The sequence below is a fragment of the Phyllobates terribilis genome, unplaced genomic scaffold, assembly GCF_046119375.1.
Source record: "Phyllobates terribilis strain yellow unplaced genomic scaffold, ASM4611937v1 Scaffold_6__1_contigs__length_29720123, whole genome shotgun sequence".
NCBI lineage: Eukaryota > Metazoa > Chordata > Amphibia > Anura > Dendrobatidae > Phyllobates > Phyllobates terribilis.
Window position 1 is genome coordinate 946075 of NW_027362766.1, and position 20707 is coordinate 966781.

The window sequence follows — 20707 nt, forward strand, 5'->3', positions numbered from 1 at the left end:
GGGCCGAATACCAATAGTGGGACCGAATACCGATAGTGGGACCGAATACCGATAGTGGGCCCGAATACCGATAGTGGGGCCGAATACCGATAGTGGGGCCGAATACCAATAGTGGGACCGAATACCGATAGTGGGACCGAATACAGACAGTGGGGCCGAATACCGATAGTGGGGCCGAATACCAATAGTGGGACCGAATACCGATAGTGGGCCCGAATACCGATAGTGGGGCCGAATACCGATAGTGGGCCCGAATACCGATAGTGGGGCCGAATACCGATAGTGGAGCCGTGGCCTTATACTGATAGTGGGCCCGAACACCGATAGTGGGGCCGAATACCGATAGTGGGGCCGAATACCGATAGTGGGGCCGAATACCGATAGTGGGACCGAATACTGATAGTGGACCCGAATACTGATAGTGGGAACGAATACCGATAGTGGAGCCGTGGCCTTATGCTGATAGTGGGCCCGAATACCAATAGTGGGACCGAATACCGATAGTGGGGCCGAATACCGATAGTGGGACCGAATACCGATATTGGGGCCGAATACCGATAGTGGGGCCGAATACCGATAGTGGGGCTGAATACCGATAGTGGGACCGAATACCGATAGTGGAGCCGTGGCCTTATACTGATAGTGGGCCCGAATACTGATAGTGGGGCCGAATACTGATAGTGGGACCGAATACCGATAGTGGGACCGAATACCGATAGTGGGCCCGAATACCAATAGTGGGGCCGAATACCAATAGTGGGACCGAATACCGATAGTGGGGCCGAATACCGATAGTGGGCCCGAATACCGATAGTGGGGCCGAATACCGATAGTGGGGCCGAATACCGATAGTGGGACCGAATAACGATATTGGGGCCGAATACTGATAGTGGGGCCGAATACCGATAGTGGGGCCGAATACCGATAGTGGGGCCGAATACCGATAGTGGAGCCATGGCCTTCTACTGATAGTGGGCCCGAATACCGATAGTGGGGCCGAATACCGATAGTGGGGCCGAATACCGATAGTGGGACCAAATACTGATAGTGGGGCCGAATACTGATAGTGGACCCGAATACTGATAGTGGGACCGAATACCGATAGTGGAGCCGTGGCCTTATGCTGATAGTGGGCCCGAATACCGATAGTGGGACCAAATACCGATAGTGGGGCCGAATACCGATAGTGGAGCCGTGGCCTTATACTGATAGTGGGCCCGAATACTGATAGTGGGCCCGAATACTGATAGTGGGCTCGAATACTGATAGTGCGGCTGAATACCGATAGTGGGGCCGAATACTGATAGTGGGGCCGAATACCGATAGTGGGGCCGAATGCCGATAGTGGGGCCGAATACCGATATTGGGGCCGAATACCGATAGTGGGACCGAATACCGATAGTGGGGCCGTGGCCTTATACGGATAGAGGGCCCGAATACTGATAGTGGGCCCGAATACTGATAGTGGGCCCGAATACTGATAGTGGCCCCAAATACTGATAGTGCGGCTGAATACCCATAGTGGGGCCGAATACCGATAGTGGAACCGAATACCGATAGTGGGGCCGAATACCGATAGTGGGGCCGAATACCGATAGTGGGGCCGAATACCGATAGTGGGGTCGAATACCGATAGTGGGGTCGAATACCGATAGTGGGACCGAATACCGATAGTGGGGCCGAATACCGACAGTGGGGCCGATTACCGACAGTGGGGCCGAATACCGACAGTGGGGCCGAATACCGACAGTGGGGTCGAATACCGATAGTGGGCCCGAATACCGATAGTGGGGCCGAATAACGATAGTGGGGCCGTTGCCTTATTGGAAGGATTTTTACATGAAAAAAAAAGTCATTTTACTAGGGGTGTATAGACTTTTTATATCCACTGCATATATCGTTATCTAATCTAAAGATGCAGTAAGGCTTCAGTGCTGAGCACGGTGTGGCGGTATCAGTACTGAGCACAGTGTGGCTGTATCAGCACTGCGCACGGTGTGGCGGTATCAGTACTGAGCACTGGGTGGCGGTATCAGTACTGAGCACGATGTGGCGGTATCAGTGCTGAGCACGGTGTGGCGGTATCAGTACTGAGCACTGTGTGGCGGTGTCAGTACTGAGCTCTGTGTGGCGGTATCAGTACTGAGCACGGTGTGGCGGTATCAGTGCTGAGCACGGTGTGGCGGTATCAGTGCTGAGCACGGTGTGGCGGTATCAGTGCTGAGCATGGTGTGGCGGTGTCAGTGCTGAGCACGGTGTGGCGGTGTCAGTACTGAGCACGGTGTGGCGGTATCAGTACTGAGCACGGTGTGGCGGTATCAGTACTGAGCACTGTGTGGCGGTATCAGTACTGAGCACAGTGTGGCGGTATTAGTACTGAGCACGGTGTGGCGGTATCAGTACTGAGCACTGTGTGGCGATATCAGTGCTGAGCACGGTGTGGCGGTATCAGTACTGAGCACGGTGTGGCGGTATCAGTACTGAGCACTGGGTGGCGGTATCAGTACTGAGCACTGGGTGGCGGTATCAGTACTGAGCACGGTGTGGCAGTATCAGTACTGAGCACGGTGTGGCGGTATCAGTGCTGAGCACGGTGTGGCGGTATCAGTGCTGAGCACGGTGTGGCGGTATCAGTACTGAGCACTGTGTGGCGGTATCAGTACTGAGCACGGTGTGGCGGTATCAGTACTGAGCACGGTGTGGCGGTATCAGTGCTGAGCACGGTGTGGCGGTATCAGTGCTGAGCACGGTGTGGCGGTGTCAGTGCTGATCACGGTGTGGCGATGTCAGTGCTGATCACGGTGTGGCGGTATCAGTACTGAGCACGGTGTGGCGGTATCAGTACTGAGCACGGTGTGGCGGTATCAGTGCTGAGCACGGTGTGGCGGTATCAGTGCTGAGCACGGTGTGGCGGTGTCAGTGCTGATCACGGTGTGGCGATGTCAGTGCTGATCACGGTGTGGCGGTGTCAGTACTGAGCACGGTGTGGCGGTATCAGTACTGAGCACTGTGTGGCGATGTCAGTACTGAGCTCTGTGTGGCGGTATCAGTACTGAGCACGGTGTGGCGGTATCAGTGCTGAGCACGGTGTGGCGGTATCAGTGCTGAGCACGGTGTGGCGGTATCAGTGCTGAGCATGGTGTGGCGGTGTCAGTGCTGAGCACGGTGTGGCGGTGTCAGTACTGAGCACGGTGTGGCGGTATCAGTACTGAGCACTGTGTGGCGGTATCAGTACTGAGCACAGTGTGGCGGTATTAGTACTGAGCACGGTGTGGCGGTATCAGTACTGAGCACTGTGTGGCGATATCAGTGCTGAGCACGGTGTGGCGGTATCAGTACTGAGCACGGTGTGGCGGTATCAGTACTGAGCACTGGGTGGCGGTATCAGTACTGAGCACTGGGTGGCGGTATCAGTACTGAGCACGGTGTGGCAGTATCAGTACTGAGCACGGTGTGGCGGTATCAGTGCTGAGCACGGTGTGGCGGTATCAGTGCTGAGCACGGTGTGGCGGTATCAGTACTGAGCACTGTGTGGCGGTATCAGTACTGAGCACGGTGTGGCGGTATCAGTACTGAGCACGGTGTGGCGGTATCAGTGCTGAGCACGGTGTGGCGGTATCAGTGCTGAGCACGGTGTGGCGGTGTCAGTGCTGATCACGGTGTGGCGATGTCAGTGCTGATCACGGTGTGGCGGTGTCAGTACTGAGCACGGTGTGGCGGTGTCAGTACTGAGCACGGTGTGGCGGTGTCAGTACTGAGCACGGTGTGGCGGTATCAGTACTGAGCACGGTGTGGCGGTATCAGTACTGTGCACGGTGTGGCAGTATCAGTACTGAGCACGGTGTGGCGGTGTCAGTACTGAGCACGGTGTGGCGGTATCAGTACTGAGCCTGGTGTGGCGGTATCAGTACTGAGCACTGGGTGGCGGTATCAGTACTGAGCACTGGGTGGCGGTATCAGTACTGAGCAAGGTGTGGCGGTATCAGTACTGAACACTGGGTGGCGGTATCAGTACTGAGCACGATGTGGCGGTATCAGTGCTGAGCACGGTGTGGCGGTATGAGTACTGAGCACGATGTGGCGGTATCAGTGCTGAGCACGGTGTGGTGGTATCAGTACTGAGCACGGTGTGGCGGTGTCAGTACTGAGCACGGTGTGGTGGTATCAGTACTGAGCACGGTGTGGCAGTGTCAGTACTGAGCACGGTGTGGCGGTGTCAGTACTGAGCACTGTGTGGCGGTATCAGTACTGAGCACTGTGTGGCAGTATCAGTACTGAGCACTGTGTGGCGGTATCAGTACTGAGCACGGTGTGGCGGTATCAGTACTGAGCACGGTGTGGCGGTATCAGTGCTGAGCACTGTGTGGCGGTATCAGTACTGAGCACTGTGTGGCGGTATCAGTACTGAGCACTGTGTGGCGGTATCAGTACTGAGCACGGTGTGGCGGTATCAGTGCTGAGCACTGTGTGGCGGTATCAGTGCTGAGCACGGTGTGGTGGTATCAGTACTGAGCACGGTGTGGCGTTGTCAGTACTGAGCACGGTGTGGCGGTGTCAGTACTGAGCACTGTGTGGCGGTATCAGTACTGAGCACGGTGTGGCGGTATCAGTACTGAGCACTGTGTGGCGGTATCAGTACTGAGCACGATGTGGCGGTATCAGTACTGAGCACTTATGGATGGAGTGCTTTGTGTTGACGTTACTGATGTTTCTCTTACAGCTCCAGAACAATGGACTTCTCCAAGCTGCCGAGGCTCAGTGACCTGGAGCAGGAGAGCATGCTGGGATTTGTCCATGGGGTCTCTGGACCAGGTAATGGGGTTATTCTACATCTTGCTGTGGAGTTCTGGAGGATTCAGTAACTTGGCTTCCTGCTTCTCTAGCCCCTCCAGGTCTCTATCCTCCCCCAGATACCTGCTGCCACCTACAGGCCCCTCTTTCCATTATAGTTTTCTCTGTCACCCTAGAATCCTGCCTCCAGATCCCTCCATCCTTACAGATCTTGTCTCCCTGAATCCTTCTGTCCATACAGATCTCCAGAATCCTGTCTCCCCAGATCCCGGAGATCTTTTCTGACTCCTACTTTCTTTCTACATCCCACAACTCTTACACAGACTCCTCAGTCAAATTCTTGCCCTTTAAAAATCCTTTCACCCCTCAAGACCTTTTTGCTTCCTTCAAAATGGACCATGCAGAACATTGTGCCCTTCAAACTCATTATTCCAGAACTCTGTCCCCCTAAGGAACCTTGGCCGCCTTCCAGACCGTGCTTGCCATTTCTGATATGTCTATACCCTTCTGATTCCCCCACACATCTTCACAACTGCCAGTCTTCTGTCACCTCCAATACTCCGCTTTCTCCATGCCCGTCTTTATCTTGAGTCTGCTCACTCCACACAACTGTAGCCTATGGCTCTTTGTCCCCCTCCACACTGCACCATCACCTTACTGTAGCCCATACCATTGTCCACTCCACACTTCACCATCACCTTACTGTAGCCCATACCATTGTCCCCTCCACACTTCACCCATCACCTTACTGTAGCCCATACCATTGTCCCCTCCACACTTCACCCATCACCTTACTGTAGCCCATACCATTGTCCCCTCAACACTTCACCATCACCTTACTGTAGCCCATACCATTGTTCCCTCCACACTTCACTATCACCTTACTGTAGCCCATACCATTGTCCCCTCCACACTTCACCATCACCTTACTGTAGCCCATACCATTGTCCCCTCCACACTTCACCATCACCTTACTGTAGCCCATACCATTGTCCCCTCCACACTTCACCATCACCTTACTGTAGCCCATACCATTGTCCCCTCCACACTTCACCATCACCTTACTGTAGCCCATACCATTGTCCCCTCCACACTTCACCATCACCTTACTGTAGCCCATACCATTCTCCCCCTCCACACTTCACTATCACCTTACTGTAGCCCATACCATTCTCCCCCTGCACACTTCACCATCACCTTACTGTAGCCCATACCATTGTCCCCTCCACACTTCACCATCACCTTACTATAGCCCATACCATTGTCCCCTCCACACTTCACCATCACCTTACTGTAGCCCATACCATTCTCCCCCTGCACACTTCACCATCACCTTACTGTATCCCATACCATTGTCCCCTCCACACTTCACCCATCACCTTACTATAGCCCATACCATTGTCCCCTCCACACTTCACCATCACCTTACTGTAGCCCATACCATTCTCCTCCTCCACACTTCACCATCACCTTACTGTAGCCCATACCATTGTCCCCTCCACACTTCACCATCACCTTACTGTAGCCCATACCATTGTCCCCTCCACACTTCACCATCACCTTTCTGTATCCCATACCATTGTCCCCTCCACACTTCACCATCACCTTACTGTAGCCCATACCATTGTCCCCTCCACACTTCACCATCATCTTACTGTAGCCCATACCATTCTCCCCCTCCACATTTAACTATCACCTTACTGTAGCCCATACCATTCTCCTCCTCCACACTTCACCATCACCTTACTGTAGGCCATACCATTCTCCTCCTCCACACTTCACCATCACCTTACTGTATCCCATACCATTCTCCCCCTCCACACTTCCCCATCACCTTACTGTAGCCCATACCATTGTCCTCCTCCACACTTCACCATCACATTACTGTAGCCCATACCATTGTCCTCCTCCACACTTCACCATCACCTTACTGTAGCCCATACCATTCTCCCCCTCCACACTTCACCATCACCTTACTGTAGCCCATACCTTTGTCCCCTCCACACTTCCCCATCACCTTACTGTAGCCCATACCATTCTCCTCCTCCACACTTCACCCATCACCTTACTGTAGCCCATACCATTGTCCCCTCCACACTTCACCCATCACCTTACTGTATCCCATACCATTCTCCCCCTCCACACTTCACCATCACCTTACTGTAGCCCATACCATTCTTCTCCTCCACACTTCACCATCACCTTACTGTAGCCCTTACCATTCTCCTCCTCCACACTTCACCCATCACCTTACTGTATCCCATACCATTCTCCCCCTCCACACTTCACCATCACCTTACTGTAGCCCATACCATTCTCCTCCTCCACACTTCACTATCACCTTACTGTAGCCCATACCATTCTCCTTCTCCACACTTCACCATCACCTTACTGTATCCCATACCATTATCCCCTCCACACTTCCCCATCACCTTACTGTAGCCCATACCATTCTCCTCCTCCACACTTCACCCATCACCTTACTGTAGCCCATACCATTGTCCCCTCCACACTTCACCCATCACCTTACTGTATCCCATACCATTCTCCTCCTCCACACTTCACCCATCACCTTACTGTAGCCCATACCATTGTCCCCTCCACACTTCACCATCACCTTACTGTAGCCCATACCATTGTCCCCTCCACACTTCCCCATCACCTTACTGTAGCCCATACCATTGTCCCCTCCACACTTCACCATCACCTTACTGTAGCCCATACCATTCTCCCCCTGCACACTTCACCATCACCTTACTGTAGCCCATACCATTGTCCCCTCCACACTTCACCCATCACCTTACTATAGCCCATACCATTGTCCCCTCCACACTTCACCATCACCTTACTGTAGCCCATACCATTCTTCTCCTCCACACTTCACCATCACCTTACTGTAGCCCATACCATTGTCCCCTCCACACTTCACCATCACCTTACTGTAGCCCATACCATTGTCCCCTCCACACTTCACCATCACCTTACTGTATCCCATACCATTGTCCCCTCCACACTTCACCATCACCTTACTGTAGCCCATACCATTGTCCCCTCCACACTTCACCATCATCTTACTGTAGCCCATACCATTCTCCCCCTCCACATTTAACCATCACCTTACTGTAGCCCATACCATTCTCCTCCTCCACACTTCACCATCACCTTACTGTAGCCCACACCATTCTCCTCCTCCACACTTCACCATCACCTTACTGTATCCCATACCATTCTCCCCCTCCACACTTCCCCATCACCTTACTGTAGCCCATACCATTGTCCTCCTCCACACTTCACCATCACATTACTGTAGCCCATACCATTGTCCTCCTCCACACTTCACCATCACCTTACTGTAGCCCATACCATTCTCCCCCTCCACACTTCACCATCACCTTACTGTAGCTCATACCTTTGTCCCCTCCACACTTCCCCATCACCTTACTGTAGCCCATACCATTCTCCTCCTCCACACTTCACCCATCACCTTACTGTAGCCCATACCATTGTCCCCTCCACACTTCACCCATCACCTTACTGTATCCCATACCATTCTCCCCCTCCACACTTCACCATCACCTTACTGTAGCCCATACCATTCTCCTCCTCCACACTTCACCATCACCTTACTGTAGCCCATACCATTCTCCTCCTCCACACTTCACCCATCACCTTACTGTATCCCATACCATTCTCCCCCTCCACACTTCACCATCACCTTACTGTAGCCCATACCATTCTCCTCCTCCACACTTCACTATCACCTTACTGTAGCCCATACCATTCTCCTCCTCCACACTTCACCATCACCTTACTGTATCCCATACCATTGTCCTCTCCACACTTCCCCATCACCTTACTGTAGCCCATACCATTCTCCTCCTCCACACTTCACCCATCACCTTACTGCATCCCATACCATTATCCTCCTCCACACTTCACCATCACCTTACTGTAGCCCATACCATTGTCCTCCTCCACACTTCACCCATCACCTTACTGTAGCCCATACCATTGTCCCCTCCACACTTCACCCATCACCTTACTGTAGCCCATACCATTGTCCTCCTCCACACTTCACCCATCACCTTACTGTAGCCCATACCATTGTCCCCTCCACACTTCACCATCACCTTACTGTAGCCCATACCATTCTCCTCCTCCACACTTCACTATCACCTTACTGTAGCCCATACCATTCTCCTCCTCCACACTTCACCCATCACCTTACTGTAGCCCATACCATTGTCCTCCTCCACACCTCACCCATCACCTTACTGTATCCCATACCATTCTCCTCCTCCACACCTCACCCATCACCTTACTGTATCCCATACCATTCTCCCTCTCCACACTTCACCATCACCTTACTGTAGCCCATACCATTCTCCTCCTCCACACTTCACTATCACCTTACTGTAGCCCATACCATTCTCCTCCTCCACACTTCACCATCACCTTACTGTAGCCCATACCATTGTCCTCTCCACACTTCACCATCACCTTCAGTATTTTCTGAGTTTTCTGCAGCCCTCTGTCCCCTCCAGACCCTCAGTCTCTCCTCCTGACTCCACCGTCTGACTATTTTGACACTTTCCTTTGGCTGCCATGTTATTCCACAGTGGCATTTATTGTGGTATGTCCATAGTTTATCTGACTCATATGTAGCAGCTTTGGATGAATTCCACCTTGTGTTCGTCTCTCACAGTGGTGACTGCAGCGCAGATGGCAGGGGCAGCCATGTACGAGCTGGTGCGTGTGGGTCACTCTGAGCTTGTGGGTGAGATCATCCGTCTAGAAGGCGACTTGGCTACTATTCAGGTGTACGAGGAGACCTGTATCCTTTCCAGAATGCAGTCATTAGGGTAGGACTGCTGACAAGAAAGCTTCCAGGACTTAGAGATGGGATTTTCTTTATTGCAATGAAGAGAAAGGGGCACTTTTTGGGGACATTGAGTTATTTGATGTAGATTTCTGACGATAATAAAAATCTTCTGATATAAATTGTAGATCCATGGATTTCCTGAAATGTCAACGGGAATTTCTTTGACTTGCCTATCATGTATACCAAATCTTTCCTTAATCTGAGCCCTTCAGCTGGCGTGTCTGTGGGTGACCCAGTCCTGAGGACCGGAAAGCCTCTGTCCGTAGAGCTCGGCCCTGGAATTATGGGGAACATCTTTGATGGCATCCAACGCCCATTGAAAGATATTGCAGAACTGACGAAAAGCATCTACATCCCGCGCGGAATCAACGTGAATGCGTTATCGCGTGATATTAAATGGGAGTTTCTTCCAGATAAGACCATCAGGGTGAGTAGCTGCATGAAAGGCAGTGCGGGGGGATTTACTCACATCGTTACTCCGGTGGTAATATCCACCAGCAGAGACATGCTCATTATTTCTATTTAATGCTCTTCACATATTATACCCAACTGCAAAAGCCTAAACTCTAGGAGAAAGACTTCACCTAGCCATAACCAGATTACCTTGTGTTTTATAGGAATCTCCAGAGGGAATGGGGGAAAATTTATTATTGACCCTCGTCTCAATTTTAGTAATTTAGAGCAAGACCTTCGAGGTAGAAACCCTAACCCTACAGCTTGTCTTCTCTCACAGGCCGGCAGTCACGTCACTGGTGGAGATATTTATGGGATAGTCACTGAAAACTCGCTCATCAAACATAAGATCATGGTTCCTCCACGCAGCTGCGGCACAGTCACATACATTGCACCGCCGGGGAACTACGATGTGTCGGTATGATACCCAAGCCATTCGGTAGCGTGATGAGCAGACATCTACACAATGGCCAGTCAATCCCTGTAATTCTCTCGTCAGGATGTGGTCATGGAATTAGACTTTGAAGGCATCAAGGAGAAGCTGACCATGGTCCAAGTATGGCCAGTCCGGCAGATTCGGCCAACAACAGAAAAACTCCCAGCAAACAACCCCCTGCTGACTGGGCAGAGAGTCCTGGACGCCCTCTTTCCGTAGGTCTTTCATGGTCTATTTGTCTTTTAGGGTTTGTCAGCAAAAAAAAAAAAATCAGTGTTCAAACCAAGCTCAGCACTTTGTATGGGGAACATGGTCTTACTATAAATTGTGCCACTGATCCATTTGCCAGACATTCTTCTTTGCTTGGTACTCCCCGGGCTTGGCCAAGCTTTTCCACGAAGAAGGTGCCGAGTTCATTCTGGATGCAGCCAACCTTCTCAGCTTTCCAGTTACTGGTTGTCCATCTTTCTCCATCCTCCTCTGTCTCCTGTGGATCTAGAACCATCATGGAAGCGAAAGAAGAAACTGGGAAGGTCCATGAATCGCCCACCCACCCACATCAAAGTCCACCGAGCACTTAATTAGTACATCTGAAGAAAGAAACATTTCGAGTTTCGAGTTAGAGATGACGGTTTTATTCGGGTTATTTCCCCTACGAGGGGCTGTGCTTGGTTTGAACAGTCAGCTTCTGCTGTTAGACTTCCTTTAACATATGTACCTAGTCTTTCCTAGAGCTATAGATGGTGACTGTATACAGTGAGGAAAATAAGTATTTGATACACGGCCGATTTTGCACGTTTTCCCACCTATAAAGAATGGAAAGATCTGTAATTTTTATCGTCGGTCACTTCACCTGTGAGAGACAAAATCTAAAAAAAAATCCAGAAAATCAGATTGTAGGATTGTTATTAAATTGCAATTTACTGCATAAAATAAGTATTTGATCACCGACCAACCAGCAAGAATTCTGTCTCTAAGAGCTTGGAGTAGCGTATTGGGCCAGAGAATCCGCAGCCCAACTGACGGACCCTCACAATAATGACTCCTAAGGGCCGGATCATTCCACCGAGTGTCCGTGTCCCACCTCCGGAACTCCGAGCAGTACTCCTCAGCCAGCTGGGCCCCTTGCTTGATCCTATGGAGTTCAGACTCAGCCAGGGAGACGCCATCAGGATCACCATATACCAGGGCCAAAGCCAAAACACACTCGTCCCCCAACCACAAAGATGGAGAGTCCGTCGGTAGGGAGAAGGCCCAGGACTGGGGATCACCCCCAAGAAGGGAGACCACAATCCCCACACGTTGTTCCTCACTCCCTGAGGAATGAGGGGGGAGCCTGAAATATAATGTGCAGGCTTCCCTAAAAAAACCTACAAATTTATCTCTCCCCCCATGGAACCTGTCAGGGAGAGATATTTTGGGTTCTGGTTGAGCCGGAATATGAGCCGAGACCCAATACCCAGTCAATTGCCGAAGCTGCGGCCCCACCTGTGACTGCAACTCAGTAACCTCATCCGTGAGGGTCTGAAGTAGCTGAGCAAAAGCGTGAGCCATAGGAACCCAGGAGAAAAAAACGGTGTGGGTCGGCTATAATGTCACGGACGGACAAGATGATGCCCAGTGAACGGCACAGCACACGGATACAACGGGATGATGAAGCAGGGAGGAAGGCCCTAACGATAGGGAGCGAGGGATGGGACACCTCCTGACACTAACCTGTGTCTGCCCTTAATCTCCAGTAACACCCTACGCGGGTCCTTCCCCTCGTCGCCGTCACGTGCCTAGTCCCTGACTGTCACCTCTACTAGCCCTGGCTAGTGCACTGGCCGACAAGGACGCTAGCCTTATCACTACTGGTAATGTAACACAGGGTGAGAAGACAAAGAAGGGACTGGCAGCAAGAAGAAAACAACTTAACTTAGAATCTGCAGCAAAGCTCCAACAATGACCCCAGAGTACAGAACTCCTACAGCGGCTCCACCACAGTCACAGGAGGGCTCCACACCTCAACTGCATGGAATGAGCTCTATAACTGACAGTCAGCTGATGGGTCATGTGACTATTTAAAGGGAGGTGGGAGTGGTTACCACCCAACATCAGCTGACCAGACCAAAAGAAACTGATATTAACTCTAGCTGGACCAAAGGAAAAAAACAACATTGAAATTCCAGCAACCCAGAGCTGCCACCAATCCCTTAATAAATCGTGACACTCTGTTTTTCTATTGTATCAAAATACTTATTTCATGCAATAAAATGCAAATTAATTATGTTACAATCCTACAATGTGATTTTCTGGATTTTATTCTTAGATTCTCTCTCTCACAGGTGAAGTGATCTACGATAAAAATTACAGATCTCTCCATTCTTTATAGGTGGGAAAATGTGCAAAATCGGCAGTGTATCAAATAATTATTTTCCCCACTGTATATAACCATGAGCACCTCATGTGCCATCTCATTGACCCCCATTTACAGAGTCTTTCCTAGAGCTATAGATGGTGACTGTATAGATGACCGTGGACACCTCATGTGCCATCTCATTGACCCCCGATTTACCTAGTCTTTCCTAGAGCTATAGATGGTGACTGTATAGATGACTGTGGACACCTCATGTGCCATCTCATTGACCCCCCATTTACCTAGTCTTTCCTAGAGCTAGAGATGGTGACTGTATAGATGACCGTGGGCACCTCATGTGCCATCTCATTGACCCCCCATTTACCTAGTCTTTCCTAGAGCTACAGATGGTGACTGTATAGATGACCGTGGGCACCTCATGTGCCATCTCATTGACCCCCCCATTTACCTAGTCTTTCCTAGAGCTACAGATGGTGACTGTATAGATGACTGTGGGCACCTCATGTGCCATCTCATTGACTCCCCATTTATCTAGTCTTTCCTAGAGCTACAGATGGTGACCGTATAAATGACCGTGGGCACCTCATGTGCCATGTCATTGATCCCCCCATTTACCTAGTCTTTCCTAGAGCTATAGATGATGACTGTATAGATGACCGTGGGCACCTCATGTGCCATTTCATTGAACCCCATTTATCTTGTCTTTCCTAGAGCCACAGATGGTGACCGTATAGATGACCGTGGGCACCTCATGTGCCATCTCATTGACCCCCCATTTATCTAGTCTTTCCTAGAGCTACAGATGGTGACCGTATAGATGACCGTGGGCACCTCATGTGCCATCTCATTGATACCCCCATTTACCTAGTCCTTCCCAGAGCTATAGATGGTGACTGTATAGATGACTGTGGTGCCCTCATGTGCCATCTCATTGATCCCCCATTTACCAAGTCTTTCCTAGAGCTATAGATGGTGACTGTATAGATGACCGTGAGCACCTCATGTGCCATCTCATTGCCCCCCCATTTACCGAGTCTTTCCTAGAGCTATAGATGGTGACTGTATATGACCGTGGGCACCTCATGTGCCATCTCATTGATCCCCCCATTTACCTAGTCCTTCCTAGAGCTATAGATGGTGACTGTATAGATGACCGTGCTGCCCCCATGTGCCATCTCATTGACCCCCCATTTACCTAGTCTTTCCTAGAGCTATAGATGATGACTTTATAGATTACCGTGGGCACCTCATGTGCCATCTCATTGACCCCCCATTTACCTAGTCTTTCCTAGAGCTATAGATGATGACTGTATAGATGACCGTGAGCACCTCATGTGCCATCTCATTGACCCCCCATTTACCTAGTCCGTCCTAGAGCTATAGATGATGACTTTATAGATTACCGTGGGCACCTCATGTGCCATCTCATTGACCCCCCATTTACCTAGTCCTTCCTAGAGCTATAGATGGTGACTGTATAGATGACCGTGAGCACCTCATGTGCCATCTCATTAACACCCCATTTACCTAGTCCTTCCTAGAGCTATAGATGGTGACTGTATAGATGACCGTGGACACCTCATGTGCCACCTCATTGACCCCCCATTTATCTGATATTTCCTAGTGCTATAGATGATGACTCTATAGATGACCGTGGGCACCTCATGTGCCATCTCATTGAACCCCCTTTTACCTAGTCTTTCCTAGAGCTATAGATGATGACTGTATAGATGACCGTGGTGTCCTCATGTGCCATCTCATTGACCCCCCATTTACCTAGTCCTTCTTAGAGCTACAGATGGTGACCGTACGGATGACCGTGGGCACTTCATGTGCCATCTCATTGACCCCCCATTTATCTAGTCTTTCCTAGTGCTATAGATGATGACTCTATAAATGACCGTGGACACCTCATGTGCCATCTCATTGACCCCCCATTTACCTAGTCCTTCCTAGAGCTACAGATGGTGACCGTATAGATGACCGTGGGCACCTCATGTGCCATCTCATTGACCCCCCATTTGCCTAGTCCTTCCTAGAGCTATAGATGGTGACCGTATAGATGACCGTGGGCACCTCATGTGCCATCTCATTGACCCACCATTTACCTAGTCGTTCCTAGAGCTATAGATGGTGACTGTATAGATGACCGTGGGCACCTCATGTGCCATCTCATTGACCCCCCATTTACCTAGTCTTTCCTAGAGCTATAGATGATGACTGTATAGATGACCATGGCCACCTCATGTGCCATCTCATTGACCCCCCATTTACCTAGTCTTTCCTAGAGCTATAGATGGTGATTGTATAGATGACCGTGGGGACCTCATGTGCCATCTCATTGACCACCCATTTACCTAGTCTTTCCTAGAGCTATAGATGGTGACTGTATAGATGACCATGGGCACCTCATGTGCCATCTCATTGACCCCCCATTTACCTAGTCTTTCCTAGAGCTATAGATGATGACTGTATAGATGACCGTGGACACCTCATGTGCCATCTCATTGACCCCCCATTTACCTAGTCCTTCCTAGAGCTATAGATGGTGACTGTATAGATGACCGTGGGCACCTCATGTGCCATCTCATTGACCCCCCATTTACCTAGTCTTTGCTAGAGCTATAGATGGTGACCGTATAGATGACCTTGGGCACCTCATATGCCATCTCATTGACTCCCCATTTACCTAGTCCTTCCTAGAGCTACAGATGGTGACTGTATAGATGACCGTGGGCACCTCATGTGCCATCTCATTGACCCCCCATTTACCTAGTCCATCCTAGAGCTATAGATGATGACTGTATAGATGACCGTGGGCACCTCATGTGCCACCTCATTGACCCCCCATTTACCTAGCCCTTCCTAGAGCTACAGATGGTGACTGTATAGATGACCGTGGGCACCTCATGTGCCATCTCATTGACCCCCCATTTACCTAGTCCTTCCTAGAGCTATAGATGCTGACTGTATAGATGACCATGGACACCTCATGTGCCATCTCATTGACCCCCCATTTACCTAGTCCTTGATAGAGCTATAGATGGTGACTGTATAGATGACCGTGGGCACCTCATGTGCCATCTCATTGAACCCCCTTTTACCTAGTCCTTCCTAGAGCTATAGATGGTGACTGTATAGATGACCGTGGGCACCTCATGTGCCATCTCATTGACCCCCCATTTACCTAGTCCTTCCTAGAGCTACAGATGGTGACTGTATAGATGACCGTTGGCACCTCATGTGCCATCTCATTGACCCCCATTTACCTAGTCCTTCCTAGAGCTAGAGATGATGACTGTATAGATGACCGTGGACACCTCATGTGCCATCTCATTGACCCCCCCATTTACCTAGTCCTTCCTAGAGCTATAGATGATGACTGTATAGATGACCGTGGGCACCTCATATGCCATCTCATTGACCCCCCATTTACCTAGTCTTTCCTAGAGCTATAGATGGTGAACATATAGATGACCATGGACACCTCATGTGCCATCTCATTGACCCCCCATTTACCTAGTCCTTGATAGAGCTATAGATGGTGACTGTATAGATGACCGTGGGCACCTCATGTGCCATCTCATTGAACCTCCTTTTACCTAGTCCTTCCTAGAGCTATAGATGATGACTGTATAGATGACCGTTGGCACCTCATGTGCCATCTCATTGACCCCCCATTTACCTAGTCCTTCCTAGAGCTATAGATGGTGACTGTATAGATGACCGTGGGCACCTCATGTGCCATCTCATTGACCCCCCATTTACCTAGTCCTTCCTAGAGCTACAGATGGTGACTGTATAGATGACCGTTGGCACCTCATGTGCCATCTCATTGACCCCCATTTACCTAGTCCTTCCTAGAGCTAGAGATGATGACTGTATAAATGACCGTGGACACCTCATGTGCCATCTCATTGACCCCCCCATTTACCTAGTCCTTCCTAGAGCTATAGATGATGACTGTATAGATGACCGTGGGCACCTCATATGCCATCTCATTGACCCCCCATTTACCTAGTCTTTCCTAGAGCTATAGATGGTGAACGTATAGATGACCGTGGACACCTCATGTGCCAACTCATTGCCCCCCATTTACCTAGTCCTTCCTAGAGCTATAGATGGTGACCGTATAGATGACCGTGGGCACCTCATGTGCCATCTCATTGACCCCCCATTTACCTAGTCTTTCCTAGAGCTACAGATGGTGACTGTATATGACCGTGGGCATCTCATGTGCCATCTCATTGACCCCCCATTTACCTAGTCTTTCCTAGAGTTATAGATGGTGACTGTATAGATGACCGTGGGCACCTCGTGTGCCATCTCATTGACTCCCCATTTACCTAGTCTTTCCTAGAGCTACAGATGGTGACTGTATAGATGACCGTGGACATCTCATGTGCCATCTCATTGACCCCCCATTTACCTAGTCCTTCCGAGAGCTACAGATGGTGACTGTATAGATGACCGTGGGCACCTCATGTACTTTCTCATTGAGCCCCCATTTATCTAGTCTTTCCTAGAGCTATAGATGGTGACCGTATAGATGACCGTGGGCACCTCATGTGCCATCTCATTGACCCCCCATTTACCTAGTCTTTCCTAGAGCTATAGATGGTGACTGTATAGATGACCGTGGGCACCTCATGTGCCATCTCATTGTCCCCCATTTACCTAGTCCTTCCTAGAGCTATAGATGGTGACTGTATAGATGACCGTGGGCACCTCATGTGCCATCTCATTGACCCCCCATTTACCTAGTCATTCGTAGAGCTATAGATGGTGACTGTATTGATGACCGTGGGCACCTCATGTGCCATCTCATTGACCCCCGATTTACCTAGTCCTTCCAAGAGCTACAGATGGTGACTGTATAGATGACCGTGGGCACCTCATGTGCCATCTCATTGACCCCCCATTTACCTAGTCTTTCCTAGAGCTACAGATGGTGACTGTATAGATGACCGTGGGCACCTCATGTGCCATCTCATTGACCCCCCATTTACCTAGTCTTTCCTAGAGCTACAGATGGTGACTGTATAGATGACCGTGGGCACCTCATGTGCCATCTCGTTGACCCCCCATTTACCTAGTCTTTCCTAGAGCTACTGAGGATGACTGTGTAGATGACCGTGGGCACCTCATGTGCCATCTCATTGTCCCCCATTTACCTAGTCCTTCCTAGAGCTATAGATGGTGACTGTATAGATGACCGTGGTGCCCTCATGTGCCATCTCATTGACCCCCCATTTACCTAGTCTTTCCTAGAGCTACAGAAGGTGACTGTATAGATGACCGTGGGCACCTCATGTGCCATCTTAGTGACCCCCCATTTACCTAGTCTTTCATAGAGGTATAGATGGTGACTGTATAGATGACCGTGGGCATCTCATGTGCCATCTCATTGACCCCCCATTTACCTAGTCTTTTGTAGAGCTATAGATGGTGACTGTATAGATGACCGTGGGCACCTCATTTGCAATCTCATTGACCCCCCATTTACCTAGTCTTTTGTAGAGCTATAGATGGTGACTGTATAGATGACCGTGGGCACCTCATGTGCCTTCTCATTGATCCCCCCATTTACCTAGTCTTTTGTAGAGCTATAGATGGTGACTGTATAGATGACCGTGGGCACCTCATGTGCCATCTCATTGACCCCCCATTTACCTAGTCTTTTGTAGAGCTATAGATGGTGACTGTATAGATGACCGTGGGCACTTCATGTGCCATCTCATTGACCCCCCATTTACCTGGTCTTTTGTAGAGCTATAGATGGTGACTGTATAGATGACCGTGGGCACCTCATGTGCCATCTCATTGACCCCCCATTTACCTAGTCTTTTGTAGAGCTACAGATGGTGACTGTATAGATGACCGTGGGCACCTCATGTGCCATCTCGTTGACCCCCCATTTACCTAGTCTTTCCTAGAGCTACTGAGGATGACTGTGTAGATGACCGTGGGCACCTCATGTGCCATCTCATTGTCCCCCATTTACCTAGTCCTTCCTAGAGCTATAGATGTTGACTGTATAGATGACCGTGGTGCCCTCATGTGCCATCTCATTGACCCCCCATTTACCTAGTCTTTCGTAGAGCTATAGATGGTGACTGTATAGATGACCGTGGGCACCTCATGTGCCATCTCATTGACCCCCCATTTTCCTAGTCTTTCATAGAGGTATAGATGGTGACTGTATATGACCGTGGGCACCTCATGTGCCATCTCATTGACCCCCCATTTACCTAGTCTTTCCTAGAGCTACAGAAGGTGACTGTATAGATGACCGTGGGCACCTCATGTGCCATCTTAGTGACCCCCCATTTACCTAGTCTTTCATAGAGGTATAGATGGTGACTGTATAGATGACCGTGGGCATCTCATGTGCCATCTCATTGACCCCCCATTTACCTAGTCTTTTGTAGAGCTATAGATGGTGACTGTATAGATGACCGTGGGCACCTCATGTGCAATCTCATTGACCCCCCATTTACCTAGTCTTTTGTAGAGCTATAGATGGTGACTGTATAGATGACCGTGGGCACCTCATGTGCCTTCTCATTGATCCCCCCATTTACCTAGTCTTTTGTAGAGCTATAGATGGTGACTGTATAGATGACCGTGGGCACCTCATGTGCCATCTCATTGACCCCCCATTTACCTGGTCTTTTGTAGAGCTATAGATGGTGACTGTATAGATGACCGTGGGCACCTCATGTGCCATCTCATTGACCCCCCATTTACCTAGTCTTTCCTAGAGCTACAGATGATGACTGTGTAGATGACCGTGGGCACCTCATGTGCCATCTCATTGTCCCCCATTTACCTAGTCCTTCCTAGAGCTATAGATGGTGACTGTATAGATGACCGTGGGCACCTCATGTGCCATCTCATTGACCCCCCATTTACCTAGTCTTTCGTAGAGCTATAGATGGTGACTGTATAGATGACCGTGGGCACCTCATGTGCCATCTCATTGACCCCCGATTTACCTAGTCCTTCCAAGAGCTACAGATGGTGACTGTATAGATGACCGTGGGCACCTCATGTGCCATCTCATTGACCCCCCATTTACCTAGTCTTTCCTAGAGCTACAGATGGTGACTGTATAGATGACCGTGGGCACCCCATGTGCCATCTCATTGACCCCCCATTTACCTAGTCTTTCATAGAGCTACAGATGGTGACTGTATAGATGACCGTGGGCACCTCATGTGCCATCTCGTTGACCCCCCATTTACCTAGTCTTTCCTAGAGCTACAGATGATGACTGTATAGATGACCGTGGGCACCTCATGTGCCATCTCATTGTCCCCCATTTACCTAGTCCTTCCTAGAGCTATAGATGGTGACTGTATAGATGACCGTGGGCACCTCATGTGCCATCTCATTGACCCCCCATTTACCTAGTCATTCGTAGAGCTATAGATGGTGACTGTATTGATGACCGTGGGCACCTCATGTGCCATCTCATTGACCCCCGATTTACCTAGTCCTTCCAAGAGCTACAGATGGTGACTGTATAGATGACCGTGGGCACCTCATGTGCCATCTCATTGACCCCCCATTTACCTAGTCTTTCCTAGAGCTACAGATGGTGACTGTATAGATGACCGTGGGCACCTCATGTGCCATCTCATTGACCCCCCATTTACCTAGTCTTTCCTAGAGCTACAGATGGTGACTGTATAGATGACCGTGGGCACCTCATGTGCCATCTCGTTGACCCCCCATTTACCTAGTCTTTCCTAGAGCTACTGAGGATGACTGTGTAGATGAC

The 20707-nt window shown here is 50.0% G+C and overlaps 1 protein-coding gene across 3 annotated transcripts in view; it reads left to right on the top strand.

Moving 5' to 3' along the window:
* The window catches only part of LOC141152619 (V-type proton ATPase catalytic subunit A-like), a 69011-nt gene that overhangs the window by 7650 nt on the left and 40654 nt on the right, over positions 1-20707 (top strand). For all 3 annotated transcript variants that reach the window (XM_073637171.1, XM_073637170.1, XM_073637172.1), the window contains exons 2-6: positions 4721-4812; positions 9497-9625; positions 9886-10100; positions 10407-10544; positions 10626-10777. In XM_073637171.1, the coding sequence (XP_073493272.1) occupies positions 4731-4812; positions 9497-9625; positions 9886-10100; positions 10407-10544; positions 10626-10777 (716 nt within the window). In that variant the 5' untranslated portion in view covers positions 4721-4730. The remainder of the gene's footprint in view (positions 1-4720; positions 4813-9496; positions 9626-9885; positions 10101-10406; positions 10545-10625; positions 10778-20707) is intronic.